General features: G+C 42.7%; 1 protein-coding gene across 1 annotated transcript; it reads left to right on the top strand.

The window, feature by feature from the left end:
• Nucleotides 1-9,099: 9,099 nt before the first annotated feature.
• On the top strand, nucleotides 9,100-9,690 carry LOC139454960 (protein GVQW3-like). Its single transcript, XM_071236557.1, has one exon. The coding sequence runs from the start codon at nucleotides 9,100-9,102 to the stop codon at nucleotides 9,688-9,690; it is 591 nt and encodes a 196-aa protein (XP_071092658.1).
• The last annotated feature ends 1,831 nt before the right edge of the window (nucleotides 9,691-11,521 follow it).

Genomic DNA, 11,521 nt, shown 5'->3' with positions numbered 1-11,521 from the left:
GTCGTAAGAGGCGATTAACGGGATCGGGTGGTCAGGCTCTTGGACTTGGTTGATGCATGTCATCGATCCCAATTGCGTGGATCGATGCTCATGATATCAATCACTGTATTGTCTTGTCCACACTCGATTATTAACAGACCTCCGTCATAAAGCTGGGATATTTCTGAGTGCGGGGTTTAACAACAAACAAACAAACAAACAAACAAAATTAATTGTAATAAACCTTTAGTCGGTTCGTTTAACAAACATGGGGCTCTCGTACAGCTCTAATATTGCTGAATGTGGCGTTAAACATCAAACATCAAATTGATTACTCTGGGATTGGCAAATCAAAACCTTGCTGTACCCAAACATTTCGAAATATACTGACAGGCAATAGAAAGTATACACTCATGTTTGCTGGTTCCCAAAATTGAAACAAACAAAAAAATGTGTTATTCGATGGTGATGTATTTGATCTGTTTTAGGCCTTAAGTTTTCAGTGTTTCCGCGACATTTTTCAGCCTAGTTTAGTTTTGATAACGTTTGTAATTGTTGATCAAGTCCAGAATTCAAGTGTATACTTTCTTTTCCCTTGGCTAGCAGTTTATCTTACAGTTTAATCAACGACTTAGGGACAGTTGCCGTCACGACTATCAATCGTACTGCTCATCAAGTTCTCGTTACAACACGCACATTCGGTTAGAAGTAACGTTAGAGGCGAACAATATCAACCTGACATGTATGTGTAGATTTGCAATTATATCTTTTGTTGTGCTCGAGTTGGCTGCACGCAACATAATATTGACATTGGAAGCCAACAAAACAACCCTTATGTATGTGCTCACTGTAATCCTAAACAAATTGAGGACTTGGAAATTTGGAAACTTCAGAAGGGCACACGTATCTCATCAATACATCAGAAGATCTGTTTTCTCTTCTAATGTCAAATGCGCAAGTAAACACGCTATGGCGTCTCATTACGTTCTGAAAACCAGCAACTGTAATCACTATATGATGATTAAAAACCATACGTGGAACAAAGATGATTGACTCAGTTGTTTTATCATTTCCAAAAACATTGTAATTTCGTTGGCTGTCCTTTTGCAAATAACAACTCACAAATTTGCACTAAAAAATAAATATTTAAAAATCATAGATATATTAAAATAACAAAACCAAGAACAGTTGAGTGCCTTCTGGCTGTAAGAAAGTGCGTCTGTTGAAAAACTGTTAACATCTTTTAAATATCGTTTTATTTATCTAATTGTTGGGAAGTGGTGAAGCGAGTTGTCATTTGTGGGAGGATAAACATTCAAGGCATCCTGGGCATGTCAGTTGTCAGGGCAAACACATTTTAGTTTCAAGACATTCCAAACCAGCTTAGTCTGGCGACTCAATTTATATGTCATTCTATTTAACAGTTAAAGGTAGCAAATCTAGCAGCCATTTCTTAAACGGTATGTGTACTTGAGTAACAAATATACAGGGTTATACTACTCAAAAGAAGTTAAAGAACAACCGATTATTCTTCCATATTAGTATAGATAATCTGTTGACCCGTGAAGATACGGGTAGAGAATAGGTCTTCAGCAACCCAAACTCGTCGTAAAAGGCGACTATGCTTGTTGTAAGAGGCGACTAACGGGATCGGGTGGTCAGGCTCGCTGACTTGGTTGATGCATATCATCGATCCCAATTGCGTGGATCGCTGCTCATGATGTCAATCACTGGATTGTCTGGTTCAGACTCGATTATTTACAGACAGAAAATATTAACAATTATTTAGCTGATTATTTACAGCTACATTCCACGTAGCATTCCACTCTGGAATATTGCTGAGTGCGGCGTTAAACAACAAAGAAACAAACAATCTGTCATGGTCTGGCAGATTAACTATACCAATATCAAAGAATCGGGTGTTCTTTAACTTCCTTTGAGTAGTATACATTGTTTACAGGAATAAATTGTTTATGTTGCGAGATACGTTTATCAAAATGGCGTACTGCTGACGTACCGAAACGTAATGCCATAATAGCTTGTATGTACCGGTAGGTCTTCCAGCCTATTAGTACGACTCAACGACTATCTTTAATGGTTTCCCTGATAACACGAAGGCCATTTATCACTTGCACTCATGACACATGTCACTCTCTTTAAACCCAGGGAGCGCGGGTTGCTCAGTCGTCTAAGGCACCGCAATTCCCCCTGCACAGTTGCCTCCCGTAGGTACGCTAGAAACCTTTGATTATGGGTTCGAATTCAGATTTGCCCCGATTATATTTGCAGGTTTATCAGCACCATACCCGTGCTCGTGGGTTTTACCTAAGGCCTGGGACCTGCATTACATCGGGGTTTTATGCCATGTTACGCTGACACGCCGTTCTGTTCTAAGCGGCGTTAAAACCCAACTCACTCACTCACTTTTTAAGTCCAGCAGCTACGACTGTAAATGGTTGACACTCATTTCTATACAATTCTTCTTCTTCTTCTCCTTCTTCTTCTTCTTCCTTTTCTTCTTTTGTTTATGGTGTGGGGGCAAGCATATTGGCGTTGTTATTATTGTCATTTTTATTGGCATGGGGATGGATACATATTTATCAAAATGGTCATTCATTGGAATGCCAATATTGATCTCTGTTGGCAGAATGATAGATCACCGAATCTTACGTTGTGAAATAACCCATAAAGCGTTGGTCTCACGACGTTTGGACCAACATTCAGCCCCGTAATGCATCAATGTGTCAGTGTCATATCCAGATTAATGGCTATATATGTGTGTGTCTAGAAGCCTTATTTATGAAACGGACTCAGGAAAGGACCCGGACACAGATCAGACATTCTTTACACAATCTAGAGAGTGGGCTGTGTTAAATGTAAGCGTCGCTTTCAACAGTTATCCTGTCAGCTCATAGCGTGTGATAGGATTGCTCAGAATGAAATCCACGGGCACGGATATGATTCTAACAAAACAAAAAATCGGGGATTCGAACCCACAACCAGCGGATCCTGGCTGCTAAGGGACGAAACCCTGAATGGTGGTTGAAGTCAACCGGATCACCTGTGACCAAAACGCATGGATGTTGTAGTGAATGTACAATTAAATATATGGTACTCCTTTATGGTAAGACCGCCTCCATGGTCTGATGGTAGAGAGAGCACCCACCCGGGGATTGGAAAGTCCGGGGTTGGATCCCCGGCCCCGTCATACCAAAAGACGTTAAAAGATGGTACTTGTTGTTACCCTGCCTGACGCTCGGCGTTAAGGCTGCTAAAACAAGGACTGGTCGACTCAGAGTGAGCATACTGTGTGTGGGTGGGGTATTCATGTTAAACTGCGGCATGTTATCTCAGTGGACTAGCAGCATAAAATCGGCATCAGTCCGGACTAGTACAAGCAGCCACACACACGTGAAAGCACGTCGCTATATAAGTGCAATATTCTTGGACGCGAGGTTAAACCCCATTTCACCTCACCTACTGAGGTGGTGGAGGACAATACTCAATAGTGAACATTCCGGAGTTACAGTTTGGCTAAACTAACGAGTCAATGCACAGTCTAATCATAATCGCGTAACGAACTAGACATCCGGTTTGTATACAACATGGGTATTTCAACGGGCTGATTTCAGTCGACTGTAGGATTTGCAAAGCATGTGTACCGCTAACTTGGCGACGACAGATATTTTGCAAATCTTTCCATGTTTAGTAATCAAGGTGCTTTCGTGAATGAAGCACTTCGCGGGGTAAAACCCATTTTATCACAATATAGATTACGAATATCAATCATATCGTCTTGACTGGGCGCCGCCATTTTGTTTGAAGCAAATGCAAGCGATATGAGCGATGGAATCTTATTGGTCAATAGTAGTGACATTGAAGGGGCATAACCTGTTATAGCCACTGGTGGCGCTACGATCGAGCCATGAAATTCCAGCCTAGTTCGCCAAGGGTGGAAACTTGACTTATAGGTTAACTCCCTTGCTTCGGGAAGATTGACAAAGTGGTCACGTTGTCTTGTCCTTCAGAGCGAAAGAATTTATGACAAATGTTTATTTTTTGCATGCTCATTTACGGGAAGTCTACGATCGCTTCCTTGCCGCAAGGCATCTTGGGATCTGCTCCGCATGGCGGTTACTTTCTATTATTTTCTATAACGACTAAAAGCCTAGTATTCAAACATTCCCAAGTATGTCTGGGTTTAAAACATCACAACTGTGCACTTGAAACTAAATCTAACAATATCCAGTGTATTAAATTGGCACTGCAGCTGCCCTCTCCATCAGGGAAATCACTGTGCGTGCATTCACTGTGCGTATCATCTTGATGTGAGAGGGCATCCCGAAGAAATTCAGCTTCTTACCATTTTACTAAAACCCTTGAGCAGAGGTATGGAGTTTGCAAATGAAGAATCTAGTAATGAAATAAATCTAGAACGGCGGATCTGGTCTTCGATCCTACGGGTGCGGAAAGCCTTATAGATGGTGCAGTCCCTTGTCCCAATTTGTTTGTTTGTTTGTTGTTTAGTGCCAGCTATATGACGGCGGTCTGTAAAAAATGGAGTCTCTCATGAGCATCGATCAACGCAATTGAGATACGATGACATGTCATCAACCAAGTCAGCAAGCCTGACCACCCGATCTCGTTAGTAACATCCTCCGACCAATTCTAACCCGGATCTTCACGGAGACGCTTGTCACAAACAAGACCGGTTTGATTTCCCATCGTGAGGTGAGGTGAGGTGAGGTGAGGTGAGGTGAGGTGAGGTGAGGCGAGGTGAGGTGAGGTGAAATGGGGTTTAACGTCGCGTCCAAGATTATTGCACTTATATATGGACGTGCATGTACGTGTCTGTGTTTGTGTGGCTGCTTGTACTAGTCCGGACTGATGCCGATTTAAAGTGCTTGCTCACTGAGATACCATGCCGCAGTTTAACATGAATACCCAACTCAGACACAGTATACTGACTCCGAGCCGACCAGTCCTTGTTTTAGCCACTTAATGCCGAGCGCCTGACAGAGTAACAACAAGTACCATCTTTAACGTCTTTTGGTATGACCCGGTCGGGGATCGAACTCCGGACCTTCCGCTCTCCGGGCGGACGCTCTACCACTAGACCACGGAGGCGGTCGATTTCCCATTGTGAGAGCTATAAATGAGAATTCCGTTCCAGGTGACTCTTACCGTGACAACACAGACACTTTAATTGGCCAATTTATAAACTATGTATACATGGTTTCAGCATTAGCACTCTCAGAAGACAAACCATCAACCATCATCCATATCTAAAGGGTTAATTGACTAGTCATTTCGATCGCGGGATTCAGCACCGTATAAAATCCACGTTGAATGGTCATAAATCGACTTAAACGTCATATTAGCGCTGTAATAGAAAAGTCTAATATTTGACGTTGAATTTCTCCATGCAGAAATATCCATCGTGGACGATGTTGGTTTTAAACGGCGTTGGTTGATTACAAATATTGATTTTTATTCTATGTCGAGTTATCTGTTGAAGTTTACACCGGCAGGGCTAGGCAATCACATCAAACATTCATTTTTTACACAAAGAAAACCAAAGTGGCAGAAAAATATTAATTGTCTGCATATTCCGGTTAGTACTCTTCGCAAATTTTATAGAAGCGAGAGTGTTTCAAGTTTATACTCGTCTTGCTGTAAGGGGTAATGTGAAGGAATCTGACAAAATGACTCTCCACTTTAAGCCAAAGCACACCACCTGCATAATCAAATAGGAGCATCGGTTGGCAATATTCCAACAAAAGGGGCCTGGGGTTTGTTTGAAAAGGAAAATTGTTCCTGAAACAAACTTGAAAAAATAGCTATTTTTACAAAATATAAAAATTGTTCCCTGGACATAGTTGATGCCCTGAAAAAATGAGTTGCGAAGAATTTGTTCTTCTCCTTTTACAGAAAAATGCTTGTTTTGAAGCAGTGAGCTGTAACTCCAAAACCATCGGGAAGAGCTCGGAACAATATTTCAGTTTATGTCAGTTTATTGAGGGTTGAAAATGACGCATGCCTGTCGCTCATATGTTAAATGATTAAAAACCCACGCCTTGGGATGACACACAACAGCCGGCTCATACATTGTCATTACAAGGCAGCTCTAACAAGAAGCAGAGTTTGGAGCCTCCTCGGAATCCATATTGAAGTTAAAAGGCTTGAATTTTTCCGTTTATGTAAAACTAGGAATTACATTTAATACGAACTGTATATTCCCGTGGAGACAGATACATAAATACATAACAGTAAATTTTGACTTGACGGGTATTGCAAACGGGAGATAAAGTTACCACTTCAACAGATAACTAAACAAGCTGAATATGTTTTCGACATGGCGGTTGCTTGAATATACGGGGCAGTTGCTCACATCGTAGATATCCACGTAGATTTAATAGAAAGGATGACTGTACGTATCTGAATCTTGTGTGAATCTACCGTAGAGCAGGTCGCAGTGTGTCTTCATTGTTAAGTGAGTTGGGTTTAACGCCACTTTGTATTCCAGTTATGTCACGGCGTATCGGCTTAATGTTGGAGGAAAGCCCGAAGTGATGCAGGTTTCAGACGTTTACAACTTTGGTTGAACCTACGAGATGGTGCTGACAAACATAGAAACAATATCGGGGCGACAGGTGATTCGAACCGACGATCATATGTTTCTGGCGTGCCCAAGGGACGCAACTCTGCATAGTGAATTGTGGCGCCTTCGACGGATGGGCCACCCGTGACCCCACAGTAGATGCAGTTGATGTGGACGTCGTGGACGTCACTACATAGGAGGTATGATCCACGACAATGCGTTCTTGATATCTGCAAATTACCGTGGAGACACAGCCACATGATAAGTCATATGACAAGCTCAATCGACTGAATGGCGATGCTGTTAGCCCTTATCAGTGCATTCAGCGTATAAGTACTACGTCTAGTATATTACACACAGTTACATTGATATCGGTGCAATTTATTTTCAGTAATTCTCACTGAACATTATTTGTGTTGCATGCTGACTGACAGTTGTACCATTGTTTCCACCCTTTGCGAAACGGCTCCTGGTAATGTGACGTCATATCGATGGTTATTAATTGAAGATGACATCAGCCATTAGTGATGACGTCATATGCAGGGCAGCATATATGATTTCTGTTTCTCGAAAACAGAGTTTCGAATGTGAGTAATAATACGCGTCATCATAGCGTGGGTATTTCATACACCCTGTCGTTTCTGAGCGCCACGGCATCTCCACCCAAAAGAGTCCATCGATTGAATATTGGTCTTTTTTCTTTTAAATCTAGACTTCCGAATCGAGGTGATAAAGAAATGAAGCCGAATCGCTTAGGAAAACTGAAATCCGATTGGCTAAAGAAATCAAACATCCTTATATTGATTGGGCGGTCTCCGGGCGGACGCTCTACCACAAGACCACAGAGGCGGTCCTTATTGAAATAACTTTCAAACCTAATCACTCCATATACCAGTCTGTGATCGGCCTTTAGAAGTTGTGGAACCTGATTACATGAATCGTCTTAGGGAAAACAACTTTACATCGTGTGGGAACATGTCTTTTTTGTTCATTAACAACACGTACCGTTAGGATTTAAAAAAACCCATAAATGTAGTATTGTATAAAATAGAGTTAAATAATCCCAGACTCCATTATTTACAAGCCGCCGTTATAGGGCTGGAATATTGCCGAAAGCGGTGTCGAAAAAGAGGGATCTATATTAGAGCAAATAAAAGCAACAAAACCCTTCCCAAATTCATAAGGATCTCTGCAAAAACCAAAGTGCAGTGTACAATTCCGACCATATCACGAGCACGATTCCGTTTCAAATAGTGATGACACCAGGTGTTCGCGAAAGGGCGCACGTATTCTTCCCTACCGGTGGCATCCGTCACAAACACATGCAAATGCAAATCAAAAGGAGTGAGTGAGTTGGGTTTAACGCCGCTTTTAACATTATTCCAGTTATATCACAGCGTGTCAGCTTAATGTGGGAGGAAAGCCCGAAGTGATGCAGGTCTCAGACGTTTACCACATAATTGGGGCGAACCGGGATTCGAACCCACAATCATAGGTTTCTGGCGTGCCCAAGGGACGCAACTCTGCATAGCGAATCGCGGCGCCTTAGACGACTGGGCCACCCGTGCCCCCAAATCAAAAGGAATTAACACGGGCAACATTAGGCCTACCTTCTTGAAGCGACCCGTCGTCTCCGTTAAAGTATGGTAGTCAGGACAGTGGTAGAGCTACAAACACTGATGAAACCAGTTGCTCGTGTAAATGTCATTCATCGAGGTCCAATGGCACCCTATATATGTGTATGCACATGTGGTACAAAATGTCAACAACTTTTGTATCGGATGTGAATTTTTCGAAATTGAGCTAAAGATTTATTTCCCCCAAAATCATTTGAAAATACGAGCCACGTTCAATGGGTTGCCCGCTGTACTTTCAGGTGATCGGCATGTCAGCGCTGATAACCCAATGGACCTGATTTACTTGCCAACAAGTGACCTTTAAGAAGAAAATGTAATTTTAAAAGCAGAAAAAGTGTTTTTCAATCGTCCATTCCGTTGAGAACCACGTGTTTTTGCAAGAAATGAGAGATAATCAATATTAGAAAATTGTATATGTTCTTTCTGTACGGTCCTGTTTTTTTGTTACAACCCTGATCACCCGCCGTGATTTATTGAGTAAATTGATTGCCACTTCTACAGCTGCACTCAAGTTTGGTAACTAGGATCGGGATACTGATTTAATTCGTTTTCATGATCTAGTATCTCGTAGCTCTTAATTCATTTCAACCAATTTTAAAATGTATCAGTTCGGTGGGGTAGCCTTGTGGTTAAAGTGTTCGCTCGTCACGCCGACGGTCCGGGTTCGATTCCTCACATGTGTGAAGCCAATTTCTGGTGTTCCCGTCATGCTGTTGCTGGTTGTTTACTATGAGGGCCATTCAATATATAACCAGCCTAAGCTATTTATCAGATCTTAACGGTTGCATGTTTGTCACGTGCTGTGCACCAATGTATGTCACGTGCATAGACAAAGTTTCACTGAGGAAATTGTATTTGAAGTCACACACGTGATCTATAAAGATGGCAAGGGTAGATTTTGCCAAATTTTCGTCAAAGGTTGAATACAGGGTTGTTATTAGGTACCTCTACTTAAAAGGGAAACCGGGAAAGAAGATACGTGATGAATTGTCAGATGTTTATGGTGACAGTGCACCTTCGTATGCACAGGTCAAATTCTGGGTTGCAGAATTTAAGAGGGGTCGGGTGAACCTGGAAGATGAGCCACGCCCTGGCAGGCCTGGAGAGGTGACCAATGACCAAACCAGTGAAGCTGTGAGACAACTGGTTGTCAAAGACAGGCGAATGAAGGTGTCAGAAATGGCCAAGGCCTTGGACATTTCAGAGGAAAGTGTCCATACCATTTTGCATGATCGTCTGGGTATGAAGAAGCTGTCTGCCCGATGGGTCCCGAAACGTCTGAGTGATGATCAGAAGGCTGTACGTGCGTCAATATGTCAGGCACTTTTGACGCAATGCAGTCGGGATGCAGTCAACTTTATGGAGAGAATTGTTACTGGTGATGAAACCTGGGTACACCACTATGACCCAGAAACCAAAGAACAGAGTAAGCAGTGGACTGGCTTTGCTTCACCCTGTCCAAAAAAGGTTTAAGACTCAACCATCGGCTGGCAAAGTCATGGCAACCATCTTTTGGGATACCAAAGGGGTCCTGCTCATTGACTACTTGCCACGTGGCCAGACTTTTACTGGAGAGTACTACTCCGATCTCCTGGACCGTTTGCGGACTGCTATTCTTGTCAAACGTCGTGGAAAGATCACAAAAGGTGTGCTGCTCCAACATGATAATGCCAGAGTGCACACCTGTCGACTTGCGGTTGCCGCAGTGAAGCGGAACGGGTTCAAAGTATTGCCTCATACACCTTCCTCACCAGACCTGGCACCAAGCGACTACTTTCTCTTCCCAAACTTGAAGAAAGAACTGCTTGGACGTCATTTCCGGTCCGATGATGAACTCACGACAGCAGTGGAGGGGTGGTTACACGAACAACCCCATGGTTTCTATCACAACGGGCTTATAGCTCTCACACATCGCTGGACAAAGTGCATAGACCTCAATGGTGGTTATGTGGAAAAAGAAGAAGTGAGGAGCAGTAGCAAATAGGTTAGGCTGGTTATATATTGACACCGGCGCAAAGCCATACTCAATCACGAACTGAAATGCATCATGTTGACTGGTTATTGCGGGTGAAACAGACTTTAGGTTTTACGCAATTTCTAGCAACATTCAAGAAACATTAGAGTGGGAGACACCAGGAGTTGCCTTCACATTTGATACCAATGCGTGGAGTCGAGCCCTGATCTTCGTTGTGACGAGCGAACTCTTCAACCGCTATGCTACCACACCGACCCAGCAGTATAGGAACACGGTTAACATATGGATAATGATCTGTTTATTGGCGCACTTTTTCGACACTGTGTACTGGTACCGTTCAAGGAATTCAGCTGTGTAATAATGATCAATAAGGACACTGCTCACGTTTTGAAGGGTGTATTGAAAAGTTTCAAGAAATAGATTCCATTAGACGACGAGGAGGGGCGCTGTTTTTGTCCCCAATCTGTCATTAAAGCGATGATCTGCGATAGCTCTGTTGCTTGTAGGATGTTGTTGTTGTGTAACTGTATTGGGATGTCATCTTCTTCAAGACAACCAAGGGCGGTCGGGTAGCCTAGTGGTTAAAGCGTTCGCTCGTCACGCCGAAGACCCGGGTTCGAATCCCGACATGGGTACAATGTGTGAAGCCCATTTCTGGTGTCCCCCGCCGTGATATTGCTGGAATATTGCTAAAAGCGGCGTAAAACCAAACTCACTCACTCACTCAAGACAACCAATGGCAAGTGAGTGAGTGAGTGAGTGAGTGAGTGAGTAAGTGGTTCAGATATATACCACACCATCTAACCCACCAACACGGGTATGGTGCTATCACACCTAGAAACATAATCAGGGCGAACCGGGATTCGAACCCACAGGATTTTGTATTGAGACCAGATATTTTTCAGCTGCAGCCGCAATTCAGATATTTTTCTATGAGCTCAAATATATTTTTTGAAAAAACAACAACATTGCAAAATGTATTTTCTTGTGGCAATTTTCAAGAATTTTCTGGGACAATTTACTTTTTTCGTTAAAAACCAGTACTGTAATAAACCCCAAAGTGACGCAGGTGAAACATAAATGCAAGTGTATGATTCCAGATGACAGAAAAAAGATTATATGTGACAGAATGTGGGATATCATGGTGTGTAAGCGTAATGTTCGCGTAAATAAAAGCCCTTTTTCATATTCATAGGAAATATCTGCTTGCATGTCAAGTGCCCCGATGGCGTGGGACGTTGTTCATTCTACCCACCACTGGTTTGTCGAGAGTCCGCCGAGAATATCTGAACTACAGCCTAAACAAACAAACAAACGAAGCCGCAACAT

Source organism: Haliotis cracherodii, unplaced genomic scaffold, assembly GCF_022045235.1.
Source record: "Haliotis cracherodii isolate W230 unplaced genomic scaffold, xgHalCrac1.p SCAF_11, whole genome shotgun sequence".
Taxonomy (NCBI): domain Eukaryota; kingdom Metazoa; phylum Mollusca; class Gastropoda; order Lepetellida; family Haliotidae; genus Haliotis; species Haliotis cracherodii.
Note: the sequence above shows the minus strand (reverse complement) of the source record. Positions and strands in the feature narration are given on the sequence as shown.

Coding starts and splice junctions, on each gene's coding strand:
- LOC139454960 (XM_071236557.1), top strand. CDS start 9,100: ATGGCAAGGGTAGATTTTGCCAAATTTTCGTCAAAGGTTGAATACAGG.